At 36.0% G+C, this 23762-nt stretch overlaps 1 protein-coding gene across 1 annotated transcript; it reads left to right on the top strand.

Moving 5' to 3' along the window:
* The first annotated feature begins 1104 nt into the window (after window positions 1-1104).
* On the top strand, window positions 1105-22319 carry AKAP3 (A-kinase anchoring protein 3). Its single transcript, XM_070407583.1, has 4 exons — window positions 1105-1187; window positions 3748-3843; window positions 12627-14900; window positions 22164-22319. The coding sequence occupies exons 2-4, from the start codon at window positions 3748-3750 to the stop codon at window positions 22317-22319; spliced, it is 2526 nt and encodes an 841-aa protein (XP_070263684.1). The 5' UTR covers window positions 1105-1187.
* Window positions 22320-23762: the final 1443 nt, after the last annotated feature.

The following is a 23762-nucleotide window of genomic DNA, read 5'->3' as shown; positions in this document are numbered from 1 at the left end:
TATTTAAAAAAGAAAATGTATCTGCTTTCGTGAAGCCATCTAATAAAGGAGATAGAATATACTCGAGCCATTAAAATGCTAAAGAGAATAAAGAGGGTTGAAACAAAATGTAACAATCACATTCAATTAGGTATTTAGAAAATATTTCATGGATGGGTAAGATTTGACCTGGGTTATGAAGCAAGATGGGATTTAGAGGGACTTTTTAGGAGGCTGGGTGGATATTCCAAGATGAGAGCACAATGCCCTGATGTCTTCTATTTAAATGTCTTAGTAGAGGTACTATATGGAAGATAATTGATCTGGAAGCTGGTTTTGACATTAACTATTAATTCCTTTTTATAGTTTGAGGGTGTATATTTCTCTCAAATCCTCAAAGGAATACTTGCAAAGTGTTTTGAGATCTATGAATTCAGGGCACTTATTCTCCACTCTAGCTACTTATCTTCTGACTGCCTTTAGAACAGCGGTTCTCAACCTGTGGATCGCAACCCCTTTGGGGGTCGAACGACCCTTTCACAGGGGTCGCCTAAGACCATCAGAAAACACATATATAATTACATATTGTTTTTGTGATTCATCACTATGCTTTAATTATGTTCAATTTGTAGCAATGAAAATACATCCTGCATATCAGATATTTACATTACGATTCATAACAGTAGCAAAATTACAGTTATGAAGTAGCAACGAAAACAATTTTATGGTTAGGGGTCACCACAACATGAGGAACTGTATTAAAGGGTCGCGGCATTAGGAAGGTTAAGAACCACTGCTTTAGAGCACGTTTGAAATTAGGCTAAAAACTTTTTGTTTTCTGTTAAATAAGCCTGTATATATGATTTGAACATAGAAAATAGTCATTTCAGAAATTATTGGCAAAAAGATGAACCCTTTTTGTCACTAGGAAACCATCAAACTGCTCCAAGAATAAGATCTGGATTTTAAATTTGAATGTCATCTTGTGCTCATTGCTTGTGTACTACATGTGAAAAATAATAAGCCAAAATTATTACTTTGTAATAAAAGCAATATGGTTATGTGTAAAATTAATCATTTTTTGTGTTTTTCTATTGTAGATTCCTTATATTAAATGGCAGGAGGGGTGGGTAAACTTAGGGATTGTGAAGACAACAACACATTGATCAAGAACTTTTTTCATATCTCAGAACCCATCCTCAGTAAGAGTAAGTGGTCACATCTTTTCCTTACTTTTTGTATTTAAACTATATCCTTTTTAATTGTGATATATAGCTTAAATAATTCTGTAATGCTGTTGGCTTTGTTATTTTCTACGAGAAGTAACTCATTTCGATGAAATAATAAACTGGCAGCTAAGATACTTGCATTTCAACAGTCCAGGACAGCTCATTTCCTAGTCTTCTCATCCTTTGGCCAAGTAGTAGTACCGCCCATTTCTTTCTTCATGGCAATGATTCAAGCATAAGAATATTTATATCTAATATGAGCTGCTAAGAGGCAATAAAGGGTTTGATTTCATAGACATTAACAGCTTCCTTATTGGGTTTATAAATAATATTAAAATAAGATAACAAAGAAGGTTAGAAAATCTTAGAGAAAATTTCTAAAGAAAAGAATAAATAATTATCTTTCTGGAGCTAGCCTGTCTGTCTCAGAGAGGATCTCTCCAAATAAGTCCAAGCCCAGAAACTCCCAATTCTAGATGCATGTTAAAATCACCCATGGAGCTTTTAAGAAATTCAGTGCCTAAGTTTTACCACCCTAAACCCATTGAAATAAGATTCTCTGGGGGCGGGGGAGGGGGAGAATGATGGTACCTCAGATTCAGTATTTTTTAACCCTTTGAGTGCCAACCAATATCCTAGGAACTATGCTAAAATTGCCAAGGCATTTTTGCTGATTTTACAGCAGTTTAGGAAAAAAATTATGAATCGCAAGTAAATGAAGTTACATATTCAAAAACTTAAGGAAACCTTTACTATATTTGTTTTCATCTTTGCCATATATTGTTTGCTGATTGTATTATAAATACTAGTAGAAAAAAAATTGAACAAAACATATAATGTTAAAATAAAGCACTCCCGGCACTTTTGGCGAAAAGAGGAGCGCGATAGTGCTTCCCGACACTCAAGGGGTTAAACAGTTTTCTGGATGATTCTAATCCGGGTGGAGAACTCATTGCTTACCCAAGGAATCGTATTACAGTGTCAGGAAGAGTAAAAGAAAGGGTTTCCCTAGCTCAGTGAACTGAGTCAGTGATTGGGGTGTTAAAACGGGTACAATTCCTGTGGGAGCAAAGAACAAATGCAATTGCACCATGAAAAATTGGATAAGCTCCTGGACTTAATTATTATAGAATTTTAAAGCAGTATATTTGTTAGAATCAAAATATCGATATATATGTATGTTTCACATAGATGTTTGGGGGCATTGGAGTGGAAAAATTGGCCATCTTTTTCTATGTTGCTTATTGACAAATATAGACCTAAGCAACGTTTCTAATAAAAGAAGGGAAATTTCATTGTCGAAGCCTGGCGGTGGAAGTTTGGCATGGAAAAGGGGGAAGGAGAAGCTTCTCGTGCTTTTAGATTATCAGTGGGCAGATCGTGGTAATTAGCCATGTTCCCGAGGACTGTCAAATAAGATGCCGTGAAAAGTGGATGAGAATAAGGCCAAAGGAGTATTTGGAATAAGGGTTATGAAGCTCATTTGTGAGGTAAGGTGATAAAAACAGCAAGGATTAGCAATTCTCTCAAGAAAAATGGTGACAGCTGAGAGAGAAATAGTAATAGCTAGAGGGAGGCTTGGGGTGGAAGAAAATGAGTATCGGCTTTCTGGCTTACTTAGAAAAGCAGGTCAATGGTGGTGTTATTACAGAGGTTAGGGATTAGAGAAAAGTGTTGGGAGGATTATGAAAATTAAACATCTGCAACGTATTACTCCTCCATGGACAAAGGTGGTGCATATGACATCTGTCTTCTGGCATTCAGAAGTTTGGCTGAACCAGGGAGTTAGAATTCCTCCAGGATTCTTCGCTAATTGGAGGAAGAAGAGCTACTAGACTTACTGCTAATAAAACTAAGCTGGTGGTCTAGAAATTAATTAAAAATGAACTGTGTGCCCAACCCGTGTGGCTCGGTAGTTGAACATCAACTTATGAATTAGGAGGTCACAGTTGGATTCCCGGTCAGGGCACATGCCTGGGTTTCACGCTCAATCCCCAGTGTAGGGTGTGGAGGAGACAGCCGATCAATGATTCTCTGTCATCACTGATGTTTCTATCTCTCTCTCTCCCTCTCCCTTCTTCTCTAAAATCAATAAAAATAGATGTATTTTTAAATGAACTGTGTATTACTTCTTTTAAAGTTGGTGGGGGCAAGAACAGGCAGGGAAGAGTAAATTAATTCTATTTTATCATGTTGAATTTTGAGTGTTTACTGAAAATCCAGGATGTGGAAGGGCTGTCAAGCAAGCACACCAAAAGCAGGACATGAGCACTTAGGTTCTTTGATGAACAAATTTGTATTAAGCACCTTTAGTATAGACCAGGCACTGGCGTTAGCACAAGAGATACATGTGTTTAAGAAATCTTCCTGCAGTTGAGAGCTGAAGTTATCCAGAGGTAGGTGAGTTTGAAGTAGCTCTTGGCACAGGTCACTACTGAAAGGATTGCTCCTGTTTTCCACACCTCAGCTATTTACCTTATTTCTCCCTACTTTCATATCACTTACCCTTCTGATACCCCCTTTTTTTTCCTACTTCCAGATGTCTGAGAGGGTTGACTGGTTACAAAGCCAAAATGGGGTGTGCAAAGTTGATGTCTATTCACCTGGGGATAGCCAACCCCAGGACTGGAAAATGGTAAGTTGTCAACCTCCTTACAAACACATACTGGGTTCAGGGTATGTGGAGTGCCATTAAGAGTAGCCCTATTGTCTCCACCACCACCATCCACCTCTTATTTTTGAATACTGATTTCTTGGAAAAAAATGAACTTGTTTAGAACAAAAAATTTCCATCTACAATTTTTGGGAAACATTCCTATAATATGATATTTAGTAGGAGAAATATGCTATATTTAATGAAAATATACATTACAGCTGTAAAATTTTGTTCATAGAAAGTATTTTCTGAAATGTAGGCTGCCTCAAAATTGTCAGAACTATAAACTCTCATCTAAGTAATATTGTCATTCGGCCTTCATCATTCAACAAACATTTATTAAATACTTACTTAATATCAGGCACTGTAAGTCAGGGTCGAGTCAGAAGATGGAAACCACACCAGTAATTTCATGTTAAATAAAATACTGTTAACCAAGTTAACTACTAATGCTGTAAAAGAGGACTCTAGAGTTCTAGCAGTAGCAAATGCAAAAAGCAGCTATCCCTAGGCTGAGAGAGTGAACAAGGAAGACCCGGAAAAATTCACAAAGACTCCTCTTTCTCAATCAAGGCTGCTTAAGATCTCTTTGGAGAAAGTGTGATTGTCTTGGGATCACACAGCCTGCCTAAGAGATAAAACATTTACATATCTATAAAAGACATTAACACATATAGATGATATTTATTATAGAGTAAGTGCCAACCAAATCTGCTTCTACCAGATCTTTTATTTACCTCTGTCCTTTCATTTAGAAAAATAAAACAGATGAGTTTTAATATTAAACAAATTAACAGAAATTTCTTCATTTTTCACTGAGAAGCATTCTGGGGAATGCAAAAAAGAACAAAACTATTTCAGTTTTCATAGACATCATTAATTTGGGAAAATAAAAAATAAATGTGAAAATATAAATATAATTTAAAAGCTCTAAATAACTGGCAGATACTAATGATAAGAAATCTATGATAATTTGCCAAATGGATTTTCTGGATAGTAATTGCTATAGCTGTTTAAAGAACAGATAATTTCGAAGTGTGAGGTAGCCAGGGAAACCTTTATAAAATATGTTTAACTGAGCTAGAGATGAAGAAGAATAGAATGGAAGTTTATAGTATGTTGACTTAAAAATAAGCTCCTGCCCTGGCCTAGTGGCTCAGTTGATTGGAGTATTGTTCCATACCCTAAAAAGTTGTGGGTTTGATTCCCAGTCAGGGCACATATCTAGACTGTGGGTTCTATCCCGGTCGAGGCGCATATGGGAGGCAACTGAATGTTGTTTCTCTCTGTCTCTCTTTCTCTCCCCCTTCCTTTCGTTCTAAAATCTATAAAAACATGTCCTCAGGTGAGTTTTGAAAAAATAAAACTAAGCTCTTAAAGCAAAAGATGCCAAGGAGAGAAAATTAAACCCCTTGACCCTTTTCATATTCTTTGTGAAGACATGAAATTTTTCCCTAGCTTTGATTCAGAAATAATTTGATATCCACCTCCCCTAAAAGAGATGGGTATTTAGTTGTACATTGCATTGATAGAAAAAGAACTGTGATTGGCCTTTCAGTCCGTCACTACAGCTTCATCAAGGACTTTTGCAAAATTCTTCTATTTATTTAACTCTTTATTTAACTCTTTAATGAGGACATTGATGAAGTGTTATAACCAGTTCAAGTGGAATAATGGACATAGGGTACACACATTTTAGGTTTAAAAAACATAGATAATAAAAACCTATAAACACAGTAAGCCGTGGCTAGCGTAGCTGAGTTGGTTGGAGAGTCCTCCCAGGCACCAAAAGATTGTAAGTTCCAGTCAGGGCATATATCTAGGTTGCTGGTTCAATCTCCAGTCGGGGCGTGGCCAATTGATATTTCTCTCCCTTCCCCTGTCTTTCTCTCTCACAAACAAACAAACAAAACCTAAAAACACAGCATGCTAACACAGTTCTATACTCTATCATGAAGTTCTATGCTATGCTGTAGGTTTGTTGCTATTTTTTTAATGTTCTGTGAAAGAACTGAAAAGGATAAAAGAATAAATCCCACATCTGCATTAGCCAGACTTACCTTTACATGTTAGCTCAATTATGGAAACACGCCTATTTGCAGATAGTGTGCCTATCTGTAGATAAGTAGTCACTATTAAGGGATAATTTTCAAAAAAGGGTGAAATCAAGATTCCCAATCAGATATGAAAATGAATGCATGTTAAAGATTTTATTTAACTCTTTAATGAAAAAATTGATGAAGTGTTATAACCACTTCAAGAAGAACAAAATATATATATACATTTATAGGTCAGGAATATTGAAATAAATGCACAAATAGAGGTAAAACTGGCTTCTTCCAAGTGGGAAAGGGAAGTCAGCTGAACTTCCACTGGGCAGAATTTACATGTCTATAGACTACATAATTATTTTGCGTTGCTATCATTATCTACAGTTTGCAGACATGTAAAATAGCTTCCATAGAATCAAAAACAGATTATGTAGAAAGATGTAAACAATGCTTAGTCTATAGACTATGGACTAGGGATAATACATAGTTTTATATTGAAGTACAAGTTTTTTTTTCCCTACAGTTGCCTTCATTTTAATAAAAATTCTCAAAGTAACTTTGATCACAAAATCAGGATTGTCTCATCAGAATTGGCCTGATTATTTACATAGGTACAGCAACCAGATAGTTTGCTTTGCTGGAAGTTTTCATAAGGAATCTTAGATTGGACTTGTATAGGCCTTTATTATTTGCTATTCTGTGACTAGAAATTCAAGACTAAGAAACCCTACCAGGTTTTACCTGCAGTTCCTAGAAGAACAAGCATGTATGCCATTGGATTTCTTTGACATTATGTTCCTAAATATAATCTCAACCATTTCTATTAATTATAACTTTTTTCTAAGTATTTTCTTTCTTTCTATTTCAAAAGGAAAACTATGGAGGGAGAGGTATATAATTGTGAACTATTACACACCAGCTAATGTACAGACTAGTAGAGCTCATGATACATAAGACAATTTTTACAACCATGCACATTCCTTCTACAACCTATATGGCAAAAATGAACACATTCATTAACAGATCCAAAGTCATATACTTTCTATAGCAATAAAAAACAAGAAGCAAAATCATATAAGCTATGCTTTGTTATCAATATTTCCTTTTCTATTTTACTTAGGTATAATCTAAGTAACCCATGAATATCCATTAATTAACTCAATTTAATACCAGTCCAGTGTTTTAAGTTACATAAAAATGTTGGAAATGCCCTGGCCGGTTTGGCTCAGTGGATAGAGCATGGGCCTATGGACTGAAGGGTCCCGGGTTTGATTCCAGTCAAGGGCACATGCCCAGGTAGCAGGGTCAATCCCTAGTAGGGGGTGTACAGGAGGCAGCCAATCAATGATTCTCTCTCATCATTGATGAGTCTACCTACCTCTCTCTCCCTCTCCCTTCCTCTATGAAATCAATAAAAATGTAAAAAAAAAGTTGGAAATTTATAATCAAGTTGACATATTATAAAACATAAATTGAAATAAAGTTTGTCAGAATAATTATTCAACTGGATTAAATACAAATTTATATTTTTCATCATCTTAAACATTAAGTAGAAGTAATACTAGCTTATTGGATCTGTGTAATGTACAAATCATATCAAAGATATGATATGAAGATCATATCAAAGTGAAATAAAAATGAACACTAGTATTATTCTTAACACTGATAAATCAGAAAAGACATAACTATTTTTATTCTACTAAAATTATTAAACTAATCTTGCTTGCCTAAGTTAGACGTACCTAACTTATCTAACTTGTAAAGATTTACCCAATTTATGTAAACTTAGGTTTCTAAAATATTTCTGAGTCAGGGTCTATAATAATACTTTATCCAATCAGAATAGAGGTCTTTTAATTTAATAGCCTTCATAATCTAACTTATTAATACAATGTGGAGATAGGAAAACATTACTACTTATACTTAATGCTTTTATGAATGACAAACACAGTGATACAAACCTAATAGACAGCTTATAGCATCAGCCAGCCATTAGATTCATGTGTCCAGTTTTCAACAAAATATCACAAGACATACAAAGAAACAGGAAAGTATGGTCCATTCAAAGAAAAAAAAATCAACAGGCTCTGTCTCTGAAAAAGCCCTGATATTAGATCTACTAGACAACACTATAACCAACTGTCTTAAAGATACTCAAAGAACTAAAGAAAAGATTTGAAGAAAGTCAAGAAAACAGTATCTGAACAAACAAGAAGTATCAATAAAGAGACAAAACCTACAGATAACCTAAAAGAAATTCTGGAGGTGAAAAGCATAATAATGGAAATGCAAAATTCACTAGTAGATTTAAAGGCAGATTTGAGCAGGCATAAGAAAGAATCGACAAACTTTAAGATAGGTAAGTGGAAAGTATTAAGTCTAAGGAACAGAAAGGGAAAATATTGAAGACAAGTGAACAGAGCCAAAGGGTCCTGTGGGATACCATCAAGCAAACAAGCATATACACTGTGGGAGTCCCAGTAGGAGAAAAGAAAGAGAAAGGGGCAGAGAGAATATTTGAAGAAATAATAGCTGGAAACTTCCCAAATCTGATGAAACATGAAACTAAACATCCATGCAATTCAATGAACTTCAAGATGAACTCGAAGAGACCTGCATTGAAACACATTATAATCAAACTTTCAAAAGACAATGACAAATGGATCACGGTAGAAGTGATATTTGTCACTTCTAAGTCTGAACCACAAAAGCCTCCTATCCAGACCTTTACTGTCTCTGTCGTTCCTCATACACAGACTTAAATAAAAGGTTCTGAGGCCAAAGAGAGGGTGAAACCATGAAAAGCAGAACCTGGGTCCCCAAGTCACTACAAAGACAGTTGCTCTTTGAATGCCCTCTCTAAGCAAAGTGACCAAGACTCTTTTTTGTCACACCACTGAGTTGATTTAAAACTAGCATTACCCCAAATAATAGATTTTGCCTGTCATTTTGTTGCCAGCCTAAGTATCTGACTATCAAAATGCTTAAAAGTTCATCTCAAATGTCACTTCATTTTTAGTTACCCAGCCAAAATTATCTGTCCCTCTTCTCATATTAAATATATCTCTTTTAATTATTTTATAGCACTGATCACATAGTATTTAATAATATTTATGTTCATGTTTTGTCTCTACAATAGATTGCATATTTCTTTCACCTTTGTATGTTTTACAGTGTCTATAGTGTGTTGTACACCGACATGATATACATGTTGCATTATACAGGTAGTTTGTGTTACACATCATTTGTCTCCCCTAAATCACCTCGGCAGTAGCAGGCCATCAGGTTGGTCCTCTTGGTGGTTAGCATCTACTTTGAAACCTGATTTTCCATCTCTTGAGTGCTGTCTTTGCTCTAACTCCACCACCTTTTCTCTGTCACTTTCTCAGGCATGCATAAGGGCAGCTTTCCCCCCCTAAATCCTCATTGTAAAGCTAAATTCTGTCCATTAGGAAGTTCCTACCTGTTATTGACCTTTGGTTATGAAAAATAATTTTTAAGAGATTTGTTACAGGAGCTCAGTAGTTTCCCCACACTTCCCACCTGGTCTGACAGGAATGAATCATAAAACACATCCCTAGCCATACTGTCTTTCAGAACTTCTCTTTCTACCCAGAGTACTACTTTCCCATACATGCAAAAAGTCAGGTTTCATCCCCTAGTGCTTCTATAGCTAGTTAACTGTGTCTTACTGCATTGCCCTAAAGATCAAGTTTATTGGCTTCTCTCTTCTCTTAACTCTTTTGAGGTCTAATTTTTATTTGAAATGTTTAAGTGGTATTAGCTAGTTTATAGACACCACATTAAGTGTACAAGTTATTTTGTGCATATTATCTTATTTAATCTCATTTAATCAATCATGAAAAAATATTTAAAATAACAATTACCATATGAACAGCAATTCCATGTGTGAGTATATATCTGAAGAAAACAAAACCACTATCTGGAAGAGATATCTGCATCCCTATGTTTTTTGCAGCATTATTTACAGTAGACAAAACATGGAAGCAGCCTAAGTGTCCATCAGTGGATGAATGGATAAAGAAAATGTGATAAAATGGGATATTATTCACCCATAAAAAAGAAGGAAATTTTGCCATTTGCAACAGTATGGATGAACTTTGAGGGCATTATGCTAAGAGAAATACCTCGGAGAGGGAAAGACAAATACCATATGATCTTATATGTAGAATCTAAAGAAAAAAAGAAAGAACTTATAGATACAAAACCAGATCATGGTTGCGAGGGGTGGGGTTGGGGGTACAAAATGGGTGAAGGTGGTAAAAAGATACAAATTTCCAATTATAAAATAAGTAAGTCCTGGGATAGAATGTACAGCATGGTGACTATAATTAATAATATTGCATTGTATATTTGAAGCTCACTAACAGAGTAGATCTTAAAATTTCTCATCATAAGAAAAAATAATTTGAACTATGTGTGGTGATAGATGTTACTAGATTTATTAGTGATCATTTTGCAATATATATAAATATTGAATCATTATGTCGAACACCTGAAACTATTCTAATTTATATGTCAATTATATCTCAATTAAGAATAATAAACTTTAAGCCATATGTCAAAAGTAAAAACAGAAACACAAAACTTACCTGTCCAGAAATCAAAGGGCTCCTCTCCTTCCAAATGGCACAAAATTATTGATTTTAAGACAGGCAATAATGCTAGCAAAACAGATTTTCTGTTGTGTCTTACCCAACAGAGAATAGAGCTCTATAAACCATAATTCATTAAAGAATCACCAAGTAGCGAGACAATAAAACCAATTTCTTAATCATTACTGCTACTATTTAACCAAAGTGAAAATCAAAAGCAAAATTAGTGGAGAAGAAAATTAAAACTAGAAAAACAGAATACCTGCATAGTTCCATTTCCACTTGGCATTTATCTCTGAGGGTCGGGAAGCACCTGGTACATTACTCTCATGATGACATTTATGTCTGTTAGGTGAGCATGTCAGACATCTTGGCAAAGGTTTCCAAAACTGTTAAAAGGTCATTTTCAGAGAAAGGTGAAGTAATGACTCTCAGAAATATATAAAAATAAACTCATGTTAGATATTTTATTTAACTTATTAACAAAGAACTGGTGTGGTTCAAAGTACCATCTAAGAAAAAAAGACGTATTTATAGATTAGGAATATTGAAGTGAATGTGCAAATGGAAGCACCTTTTCTACAATGTATCCTTCCCTGGCCAAAATTATTGTGTGTATAAACAACAATTATATCTCATTGCTATCAGTTGTCTACACTTTACAGAATTGTAAAATAGCTCTAAGAGAATTAGAATCAGAAAATGTGGAAGGATATGCTATAAATTATGCATAGTTTTCCACTGAAGCACAAAATTTCCCTACAGTGCCCATATAAGGATAATCAACTAGGAAGACTTTGAACCAAGCACTGTGGCCAACAGGCAGCTTAAACCAGCCCTGCAGAGGACTGTACAACTGCTTTCCTCTTCTTTCCAAGTCATCAAAATACAGCTGCGGGTAGAGCACCAATTTTAGAGTAGGAACTGGATCTGAATACTAACCCTCATCACGTAGTAGCTGTGAGATGCTAGTGAATTTATTTGACTTTTCTATGCCTCAGTTTTCCTACCTGTGAAATTGGATGAGTGATATCTACCTTACAGGCTGTGTATGAGGATTAAATTAAATAATGTGTGTAAAGCACTTAGCACAATGCTTGGCAAACATAGTATTTAACAAATAGTAGTTAGTAACTATATGACACTTGGTAATTAAAGTACCAAATTAATCTTTAAAGATGGGCAATACTTGTTATTCCAGGAGCTATAACTCCAATAATTACAATGATCCTTTACATTTGATAGTGAATAGGGTAATTTTATATACATTCTTATTTTAACTTGTGTTCAAATGAAGATTATAGATTACAAAGTATAAACATATAAGTATGTGCATGTGCTTATCACAGCTAGTGTCCACCAAAGAATCTGTATTCCCTTAAAACTAAGAAATTGTCCACAGGTATTAACTCCTCAATTATAAATCAGATTTTTAACTTAAAGTGATATTAAATAGTCCTTTGGAAGTCATTTAGCATATCCAGATTGTGCTTGTGTAGCCTGGCAAAGTGATTAACTATGCACAATTATCCTTGAATTTTATAATTTTTTGAAAACTATATGTTGTAATAAGAGACCTAAATAAAAACAGATTAACCATAGGAAATAGCGATTAACATTAATACAAGAAAAATCTTATTTAGTTCAAATGCTAATTCAGCTGTGAATGTGATAACTGTCAGATCTTAAGGATACATGTTGTTAGATGCAATATAGTGCAATGGCTGAGAGCATGGGCTCTGGAGTCAGACTGCCAGCGTGGGAATTCTTGTTCCATCAATGATTAGCTGTATAACCTCAGGTGAGTAGCTAAATCTCTCAGTTCTTCAATTTCCTCCTCTGTAAACTATGAATAATAAGAGAGCTAACATTTAAGTTTACTATGAGAGTAATATTAAATGAGATAATAGTCAAAATAGTTGGAACAGTGCCTGATAAATAGTAAGCACTTAATAAACATTGGTTACTTTTATTGTGATGACGAGGAGTTCAGGCTTGAGCAAAGTGACCATTTTTGTAACTGCTCTTTGAGTTGTCCTGAATATCCCCTATGTTTACTTTGTTGTAGTCGGATGAATACTTGTCTGTTTTTAAGGAAGCCTCAACTGATCCTGTCAGAGTGCTCAGCTGGCTCCGCAAAGACCTGGAAAAAACTACAGCAGGGTTCCAAAGTGTTAGGTTCAAGCCTGGAGAATCATCACCTGATGGGGAAATGACCAACTCAGAAGACCCACAGAAGGGTTTCTCTGTGGACTACTACAATAACACCAACAAGGACAATGCAGGGAGATTTCATTTTGAGATGACTCACAAAGAAAACCCTCTCCCAGGTTCCGGTGCCCAAGATGATAATGGGAGTACAGTGGATGAAGTTTCCTTCTATGCTAACCGCCTCACAAATTTAGTCATAGCCATGGCCCGCAAGGAGATCAATGAAAAGATCGATGGCTCTGAGAACAAATGTGTCCATCAGTCAGTGTACATGGGGGATGAACCCCCCCCTAGCAAAAGCCTGAGTAAGGTGGCATCAGAGCTGGTGAATGAGACTGTCTCTGAATATTCCAAGAATACTACCTCAGATAAGGTTCCTGGCTCTGGTGACAGAGTCTTAGAATCATTGCAGAGTCCCTCAAATTTGAGATATAAGACCTCCCTGAAGATCAATGAATGCAAGGGTCCAGATGGCAAGCCTAGTTCTAAGAAGTCTTTCTTCTATAAAGAAGTGTTTGAATCTCATAATGCAGGTGATTCCAAAGAGGGCGCAAGGTCCTTACCTGGGGAGAGAAAGCTGTTCAAAGGGCAAGAAAGGCCTGATGATTTTACAACTTCTGTTAGTCAAAAGATCATGACCTATGCTAACAGTGTGGTGTCTGATATGATGGTCTCCATAATGAAGACTCTGAAAATCCAAGTGAAGGACACAACCATTGCCACCATCCTGCTGAAGAAGGTACTACTTGGGCATGCAAAAGAGGTAGTCTCAGATCTCATTGACTCCCTCATGAAGAACCTCCACAATGTCACAGGGACCCTCATGACTGATACAGACTTTGTCTCGGCTGTGAAAAGAAGTCTCTTCTTTCATGGAAGCCAAAAGGCCTCAGATATTATGGATGCTATGCTGTGGAAGCTATACAGTGTGATGTTTGCCAAGAAACCTCCTGAGAATATCAGGAAAACCAAGGACAAGTCTGAGAGTTATTCCGTGGTCTCCATGAAAGGAATGGGTGGTCCTAAAAACCAAAAGGTAAATTTTGCAACAATGAAATCTGAAGGTAAATTGAAGGAAAGAATGTACTCTCCTCCATGCAAACCAGAGAAGACTTGTGTTGAAACTTTGGGTGAACACATTATCAAAGAGGGCCTGAGTTTATGGCATAAAAGTCAGAATAAAGAAGGAAAATCTCCAGATTTTCAGTGTCCAACAACTCCCAGCAACCAGTATGACCCTCCCCCAGACTTTCCGCTGGAATATCCTCTGGATACTTGCAATTTCATCCCCCCTGTGCATCACCTAGAGAACCCTGAGAATTTTATGTGTGATTCAGACTCCTGGGCCAAGGACCTGCTTGTATCTGCATTACTTCTGATTCAATACCACCTGGCCCAGGGAGGAAGCATGGATGCACAGAGCTTCCTTGAAGCTGCTGGTAGAACCAACTTTCCTACCAACAAGGCCCCTGTAGTTTCTGCTGAGACCAACCTTAAGTCTTCACATATGGAAGGTAACCAAGAAGAAACAGAGAAGAAGGATCTAATGAGTGTTTTCTTCAACTTTATCAGGAATTTACTTGGTGAGACCATTTTCAAGAATGACTCTGAACCCAAGGTGCCAGAACAACCAATAAAGGAAGACCTATGTGAAAGACCTGTACCCCCTTGTCCCATCAAAGTGTGTGAAGGTGATGAGTCTGGTGGTACTCTTGCTGGGCTGGCCAAGATGGTCACGAGCCACATGAATGGGCAGATGATAGAACATCTGATGGACTCAGTGATGAAGTTGTGTGTCATTATTGCTAAGTCCTGTGACTCTCCCTTGGCAGAGCTGGGAGATGATAAATCTGGGGATGCCAGCAGGCCAGCTTCAACCTTCCCAGATAGTTTCTATGAGTGCTTACCAGTCAAGGGCACAGGGACAGCAGAGGCTGTCTTGCAGAATGCCTATCAAGCTATCCATAATGAATTGAGAGGTGTATCGGGACAGCTCCCTGAAGGGTGTGCATCAACCAAAGTGGTTGTCAGCAATCAGAACCTAATTGATACAGTTCAGAACAAGCAACTCCAAGCCGTACTTCAATGGGTAGCTGCCTCTGAACTCAATGTCCCTATTTTGTACTTTGCTGGTGATGATGAAGGAATCCAAGAGAAGGTAAGGAAGAAGAGTCAGAGGAATTTGGAAATATTTATTAATGGTTCGTTGGGGGTTTAAGTTGTTTTCTTTCTAAATGGGAAGATAGGCACAAGAAGAATGGGGACAGTAAGAATTTGAAGATCATGCCTCTTGGCAGAAATAATGGGTAAAATAAAATTATATTTTGCTCAATAAGAGTCACTTTAAAGGGGGAAGAAGGAGGTATGTGATAAATCAAACCTGATTCTTTTTTCTGCATATATTGGTGGAATTGCATAGATGAGGAACTCCAAGATACTTGGTAAAAGACTCAAATTAAGGTCAGAGCTTCAGGCTGAATTTTGGATAGGACAGCATTGCCCAACGAATGAGAAGGGACTGCTGGGAAGCACTCTAGGGATGTGTTAAGGCGGGAGGGGGCGGGGCGGAGAGAGCAGGTGGCATGAAGGATCTAGATTGATGAGCTTTTCAAAACTTTCATTATTCTTTTAGCTGGTTGTCTAGGAGATATTGGGGATTTAAAGGGATTTGATAAATAGCATCCCTCTTCTCCTTGCCCTAAGTTCTGAATCAGTTGGAAAAATAAGACTAAAGAATAAGGCAAATGGGTCCGGCCGGCATGTTTCAGTGGTTGAGCATTGACCTATGAACCAGGAGTTCACAGTTTAATTCCTGGTCAGGGCACATGCCCAAGTTGCAAGCTCAATGCCCAATGGGGGCCTGTAGGAGGCAGCCAATTTGAGTTTCTCTTTCATCAATGTTTCTATTTCTCCCTCTCCCTTCCTCTCTCTAAAATCAATAAAACTATATATATAAAAAGAATAAGGCAAATGGGAAATCAACTTATCATTGTTATTACTGATAAAGATAAGGCCTTGGAACTGCTCACTGAAGGGAGATTTTGAGTCTGGAAGGCATGAACACTTACGCAAGTTGCCGCCTCATGCTATTGTAGAGGAATTAAGAAATAGAGACTATCCTCACCAGACACACACACCACTTTAGGGCTTTTGATTCTTGTGTCTCAATTGATAAAAGTGGAACAATGGTGGTTAACAATTAAATAGTAAGGGGTGGCAAAAGAGGCTGGGATTATTTATTAAAATAATTCGTGCTCATAAAAACCAGAGGATGTGGAGGAATAGGCTTTGTCTGTTTAATAAGTGGCAGAAACCCTTGCAACTGGGTTACTTGGTTTATCTGATGACTGAGAAGACACAGGATTTGATAGCATCCAGATTAGGCTACAGTACACTAAACCTAAACAAGAAAATACCTGGTCTGGAGAAGGCTACTCAAAATGTGGCCTATTTGAACCAACAACATTGGTATCAGCTGGGAGCTTGTTAGAAGTTTAAAATCTCAGGCTCCACTTCTGCCCTACTGAATCAGAATCTTCATTTTAGCAATTTAGCAAAATCACCAGGTGATTTGTGTGTACATTCGAGTTTTCCAATCCTACAAATATTCCTAAGAGTTCTTAGCAAAATGTAAAGTGTCTCTGTCGCTACAATTTTACAAGTCTGTAAAACAGCAATTTATAGAGGGGGGCTATATCCAAAAAAGCTATAGACTGATGAAAAATATAAAAAGAAGCATAGCTCTCATATGTACAATGTGTGAAACAGGCTTTTGTTCCATTGCCATCTCTTAATTCAACCCATTGTATATAAAATACATTCTGGTTTTAGATTATTTTGAATTAGAATGTCTGTAACATACTTATCTAAAATGGGCACAATAGCCTTGTAGTCCTTCCCCTGTACACACACACAAGCACACAATACCCAAACAGCTTTTCCCATTTGTAAAGATAAAGACGGTCATCTATTTTATTAAAGGAAAAAATGGAAAGGACATCCAAACTTCAACTAATGAGGCAATTTTCGTTGAATATCAGTATAATTTTAAGAACAGTTGGATGAAGTATACATCAAAGAAACTTCCCAAAAGATAGATTTGAAATTTTGGGGGGAAAGAGATTTAATTAATGTATACAAATATTCTCATGCTGACTTGAACCCAGTAACACTGGGATGTCCATGAGCCCACTTCCTTTAAATAAATTTGTATCCATTTTTTAAATAGGTAATGTGTGCATAGTTCAAAATCCAAAGGCACAAAAGGATGTACAGTGAAAACTAAGGTTTTTTTTTTTCTTCTCATTCTTATCTCCCATCTTGTTGCTCTCTCTGGAGAAAACTATTGTGATCAATTTCTTGCTTATCCTTTTAGAAATACATGTGCATACACAAGTAAGTACTTATATGTATGCATCTCATTTTAAGTCTCAAATGATAATAAGATATATATATAGGTGTCCTAAAAAATGTATACACACTTTACAGCTGATAGCTCAGTTGTTGTTTCTTTCTTTTCAGATTTGAAATTAATTGAAATTAATAAATATCTGATAGGACCCATTGAAATGAATAATTATTCAAAGTATATATACATTTTTGGGGGGACACCATGTATATCCTGTTCTGCAACATATAGAGCTGCTGCATTCTTTTTAATAGCTGCATATTACTTCATTGTATGAAGGTGCTGTATTTAACCACTTTCCCATGTATGGACATTTCAGTTGCCAGTATCTTGCTACTATATGCAATGCCATGTGCACAGAATTCAAATGTATCTGTATATGCTAAATACTTAGAAAAGGATTCAAGATCACCATAAATGTCTGTTTGTATATATATTTTTTATGTTTGTATATTTGATATATATTTTCAAATTGCCTTCCATAGAGCTTGCACCAAATTTGCATATCTACTAAAACAATATAAAAATGCATGTTTTCCATATTTCAATCAACAGTGAGTGACAAACTTTTGGTCTTTGCCAAGTGTTGCCTTCCTTTGTACTTGGCTTATTAGGAATGAGGGTGAATATCTTTTTAATGTTTAAGAGCCATTTGAATTCCCTTTTTCGTGGATGAATTGTTTGTTTATACCTTCAGCCCATTTTTCTATTGGGTTGTTGGTCCTTTTCTTGTTGATCTGTAGGAGTTTTATGTATAAGGAAATTAGCCTTTGTGATATTAAATACAGTTTTTAATCATTTGTCTTTTGGTGTTTTGTTTATGCCATATAGAATTTTTTAAATGTTTACATAGTCAAATCTAAGACACTTTTTTATTTTATTTTTCCTGGATTTTATGTCATATTTTGGAAGACATTCTTTACGCCAAGATATTAACAATACTTTCCCATGTTTTCTTCCAATGCGCAGTATTTTTTAAAAATTTTAAGACTTTGATCGATTTTTATTTTTATATAAAATATGAGGTAGGAATGCAATCTCTTATTTTTTTTCAGATGGATACCTACCTTTGGTTCTTTTTCTGAACTTTCTTTTCTGTTTCACTGAATTATTTAACTATTTACTATTTTAATACTATTTAAATTAGCACACCATTTTAATTACTGCCATTCTATAATTTTAAAAATATCTGATAGGACTAGACTCCTTATTTCTCTATCTCAGAATTTTCTAGGCTATTTTTCTCAATTTGTACCCCCAGCCTCAGGTAACCATTAACTGGATTTCTATCATAGATTTACCTTTCCAAAATTTTAAACAATGAAGCTATAAATATATAGTCTTTTACATCTGGCTATTCACACTTAGCATTTTGTTTTTGAGGTTTATCCATGTTGTTGTATATAACAGTAGTTCATTCCTTTGTATTCCTGAATAGTGTTTCATTATATGGATAAACAACATTTTTTTTATTCATTTACCAATTAAGGCACATTTGAATTGCTTCCACTTTTTTGCTACCGTGATTAATGTTAATATGAACATTCATATACAAGTTTTTTGTGTATATACATTTTCTTTTCTCTTGGGCAACAAGGAGTTGAATTGCTGCACTTTATGGTAAGTATGTCTTTAAAAACTGCCAAACTGTTTTTCGAAATGGTTGTACCATTTTATATTTCCACCAACAATTTAGTTTCTCCACATCCGCATCAACACTATATATTATAGCTATTATGGTGGTATATATAGTGGATTTAATTTGAGCATCTTTTTATGTGCTAATTAGCTCTTCATATATGTTCTTTGTTGAACTGTTTATGCAAATCTTTTGTCCATATTTTGACTGGGTTGTTTTCATCTTGTTATAAAGTTACAAGAATTCTTTATATATTCTGGATGCAGGTTATTTATCAAATATATGATCTGCAAATATTTTCTCAGTATGTTTTTTTTTTTATTTTACTTAATGGAGTCTTTTGAAAAGCAAAAGTTTTAATGGTAAAATCTAATTTATCACTTTTTGCTTTTTATTGCTTGTGTTTTGATGATGTAGCTAATCTTTGCATAACCCAGTGGGTTGGTTCTCCACTGGAGGAGGCGGTTTTGCCCCCAAGGGACATTTGGGAATGTCTGGAGCTATATACTGTTGTCAGAACTAGCAGCAGGATTGCTACTAGAGTGTACTGGGTAGAGGCCAAGGATGCTGCTAAGCATTCCACAACGCAGAGGACAACCCCACAACAAAGAATAATCTGGCCCATAGAGTCAGTATTGCCAGATTAAGAAACATTGACACAACCCAAGGTTATGAAGATTTTCTTCTTTTTTTAACTTCAAAATATTTGATAATTTCAACTTTTAGGTATGTGATCTATTTTGAGTTCATTTTGTGTATGATGTGAAGTAGGGGTCTGATTCATTGTTTTGCCTGTGGATATGCAGTTTTCTCAAGACGATTTGTTGAAAAGATAAATGGATATCTGGACCTTTTGAATTATTTTTCCCTTCATAAAAATTAATTGACCATAAATGTTGAGATTCAAGCTTTTTTTTTTTAAATAGGTGTTTTTGTGGTACATCTTTTTCTGTAATTTTACTTTTAACTTACCTATATCATTTAACCATTCAAAGTGAGTTTTTTGTAGGTAGCATATAGTTGGGTCATACATATATATATGTATGTATGTATGTATATATTGATTTCAGAGAGGAAGGGAGAGGGAGAGATAGAAACATCAATGATGAAAGAGAATCATTGACTGGCTGCTTCCTGCATGCCCCACACTGGGGATCGAGCCCACAGCCCAGGCATGTGCCCAGATGAGAATCGAGCCGTGACCTCCTGGTTCATAGGTCAAGCTCAACCACTGAGCCACACTGCCGGGTGGGTCATATATATTTTTTATTCTGACAATTTATGTGTTTAGACCATTTACATTTTTCTAATCATTGATATGTTTGGAGTAAGGTCTACTATTTTAATATTAGTTCTATTTTTCCTTTCTATTTTCCTTCTTTTGAATTATTTAAACATTTTTTAGTATTCCATTTTAATTTCTTTTTACTATATCTCTTTGTGTAGTTTTTGTAGTGTTTTTTCCCCCTAGGAATTAGAATATACCTAACTTTTCAGTCTATGTAAGATAGTTACCACTTTAACTGAATGTAGACATCTTACCATTTAGGCCCCTTTACACTTTCCTCTATATTTAGTTATTTCATGTATTTACTTCATGTAGATTTAAAAAAATTTCATACAATGTTATATTTACTTTCAACCATAAAAGTATTTTATAAAACTGAAATTTTTACTATTTGTTGTTCTTCATTTATTCTCACTGTTCCCAGTTTCCTTCTAATATTACTATCCTTTTGTCTTAAGAACTAGAACATATTATCTGACAATGAATTCTCTCAGTTTTCTTTAATCTGAAAATTTTTTAAATTCTTTATAGTTGAAAGTATTACATATGTCTCCCTTTTCCCCCATTGACTTCTCCATGCCCGCTCCCTGAAATTTTCCTTATTCCTGAAGTATATTTGTACTGGATGTAGAATTCTGGTTTGAAAGTTCTTTTCATTTAGTGCTTTACTATGTCATATCCTTCTGGTGTCTATGGTTTCTGATAAATCTGTTGTCACTCTAATTGTTGTTCCCTTATAATATAGCATTTCTCTATGGCTGCTTTTGATTTTTTATTGTTTTGTTTTGTTTTAAGCAATCTGATTATGACAAGTCTTAAAGTGAATTTCTTTGAGTTTATCTTATTCAGGTTTACTGAGCTTCTTAAATTTGTTATGTCTTGTGGCAAGTTAGGGAAGTTTTCACCCATTATTTCTTCAAGTATTTTTCTATACCACACTTTTCCTCCTCTTCTAGGATTCTCATGACATAAATGTAAAACATTTTGTATTGTCCTACAGGCCCTGTAGTTCTGTTTATTTTCTTAATCTTTTTTGAAGTTTAATCAATCCTATGTTTTTCAGTGTGGCTAATTTCCATTGTTCTATCTTCAAGTTTACTGATTTTCCTCTATCTTTATTTTGCCCATCCAACAAGTTTTCATGTTGAATTTTTTGTTTTAGTTCTAAAATTTCCATTTGGTTATTCTTTATGCCAAGACTTTTTGTGTTTCCATTTGTGTCAACAGTATTTGTAAGTACTTTAATTCTCACATGGAAATTTTCCCTTCTGAAAGAGCTCCTGATATTGGCCTGCTTCCTTGCTCTTTGACTTTTCATCATAGAGTCAGGTGCATAATGTACAAAATAAAAATTAGGTTACATTAGTTTGTTGCTGCTATGATTCCAGATGAATGGCAATCTACTATGTTCATATTAGAACAGTTGCTTTGGATATTTTTTCTCATTTTATACTTGGAAAGAAAACTAAACATTGATTCAGAGACTTGGGTATGAATTTTGCCCTTGCTAATTTCTAGCACTGACAAGTCTCTTCACCTCTCTGGGAAACATCTTCATGAAGATGTTTTAAACAATCTGATTATGACAAGTGAAGGTTGAATGGATTTTTGAACTGCATTCCTTCTCTAACACTTGAAGGGTCTCTCGTCTGTGGGGCATGGGACAGCATCCACATTGTCCTTTGACATATTTCTCTCTTGCCCTTGTTGGTCTTGGGACAATGATGGGGACTGCTTAATGATATTACGTAAACTTAAAAACACTGGAATTCTTAGAAAGCAAGGATACCATTGACCAAACAGCCACTGGAAGCAGGAAGGTTTTAGTCTAGAAGGAAATTAGCTTTTCCATATAATGAACAGATGGATGTTAATAGCTTTTTAAATTGAAGGTGATATAACCAACTTTCTTCTGACAACAGTTCAGTAAACTTTACAATTAAGGAAGTCTCAACATCTACTTTGAATCCCTTCTGCTGACATTTCTCCAAGTCTACCTGACCTCTTTGTTCTAGCCTTGGCAGAACCTTTCTGGCCTTTTCTGGGATGTTCTGCCCTCCACTACTGTTTTCTTTCCTTTCCACAGCTACTTCAACTTTCAGCTGCCGCTGTGGACAAAGGACGCAGCGTAGGGGAGGTTCTGCAGTCAGTGCTGCGCTACGAGAAAGAGCGACAGCTGGATGAGGCGGTGGGAAACGTTACACGGCTGCAGCTGCTGGACTGGCTGATGGTGAACTTGTGATGGGAACCCACCCACTGCTTTCCCCTTTTCCAGAAGTGGGCCTAGCCTTGCCCCCGCCCTTCATTTTCACTTCCACAGCTCCCCTCTCTATATCCTCACAGAGCCCTAACATTATCTTCATCCCACTCACATCAAAGACATGTCATCTTATGCTAGTCACTGGATTTTGCAGATTTTCCTGTCCATGCGAGCAAGGACATAAAATAAAATAAAATTACATTAAAGGGCTCCTGTGTATGGTTTCCTTGGGATCCAATGTGCCACAACCTTTTGCAGCGGGGGTTCAGGATCTGAAGAAGGAGCCTCACACAAATGAAAATGCTAGACAAGAAATATGAATTTAGAAGGCTTTGGGGGGCCAGGGGTATCTCTTTCGTGAAGAGCACACCGAAACTTTGGCCAATCCACTTTTTATTCAGTTTTAGATACACATCTTGCCCTCAGTAAAGCACAGCAAACAAGTAGCAGACAGACCATCTCAAAGGTCAGTAAAGATCAGTAAAGATTTACTTTGAGGCTATCAGGTCAGGAAATTGCTTCAAGCCATCGCTATCTCAACATGGAACAATTGGTGCATAGCTTTAACCCTGCTAAAGCTCAAGGTTCATCATCAGCCTTCCATGTTCCTTGATGCACTCTCATGATAGTATTGACAATGGATGGCTTCCCGCACCAATGGGGCAATAAGGTAAAGAAATCTCAGGGATGAAAAAATAATCAGATGGATAGCATAAGAAAATGTATCCCCCATTCTGTCACAATTTGCAGCTCCCCTTCTTTAAAGTGTTCCCTAAATATAGGAAGTCAGAATTTATCAACTCATTTCAGTCTTCTATAACCATGCAAATTGGGAAATATTTTTAATGTCCAACCTAAATCATTCTAATTATAGTATCAAGGATTTGGCTTCAAGGACAAAACTGTCCACCTCAACTTTACCCATGGTTGAAGATAGATCCAGAAGACTCGAGATTTCTTGCCAGTTCTGTACCTTCCTGGTTATAAGACATGGGACAAGTTACCTCTCCCATGATACTGCTCTGACTTAACCCCTAGACTGCCAGGGAGCACCATCACGCTCCTCCCGTCTTTGGCCAAAAGTGCCGGGAGTGCTATCGCGCTCCTCCTGCAGGGTCACTATTAGATGCTAGTAGTTCACTCTTTATTGACAGATGGCACCTAAGTGCAGATTACTTATGATGCCGAATGTTTGTAGTTCTAAAATTGACCACTGGCATTTATCTGCCTAATTTTTTACAGGTACTACGATTTTATGAAGTTTACTCAGATTTTGTAGCCCTAAAGCTTTGAAATAGCATCCAGTTCTAAGTCTGCTTTTATTAGTGATGATGATATTACTAAATATGTCAATTCTTGCTGTGAAGATGACGATTTTATGGAAGATATTGGAGAAGGGTGTCCCTCTAGTTTAACATTATATGT

This window comes from Myotis yumanensis, unplaced genomic scaffold (genome assembly GCF_028538775.1).
Source record: "Myotis yumanensis isolate MYYU_CA2020_CCGP unplaced genomic scaffold, mMyoYum1.0.hap1 SCAF_3, whole genome shotgun sequence".
Lineage (NCBI taxonomy): Eukaryota > Metazoa > Chordata > Mammalia > Chiroptera > Vespertilionidae > Myotis > Myotis yumanensis.
Note: the sequence above shows the minus strand (reverse complement) of the source record. Positions and strands in the feature narration are given on the sequence as shown.

What these genes read in the sequence shown, in the direction of transcription:
- AKAP3 (XM_070407583.1), top strand. Translation starts at nt 3,748, where the DNA reads ATGTCTGAGAGGGTTGACTGGTTACAAAGCCAAAATGGGGTGTGCAAA. An exon ending in AACCCCAGGACTGGAAAATG is followed by an intron (nt 3,844 to 12,626) that starts GTAAGTTGTCAA and finishes TCTGTTTTTAAG; the next exon opens with GAAGCCTCAACTGATCCTGT. An exon ending in ATGAAGGAATCCAAGAGAAG is followed by an intron (nt 14,901 to 22,163) that starts GTAAGGAAGAAG and finishes TCCTTTCCACAG; the next exon opens with CTACTTCAACTTTCAGCTGC.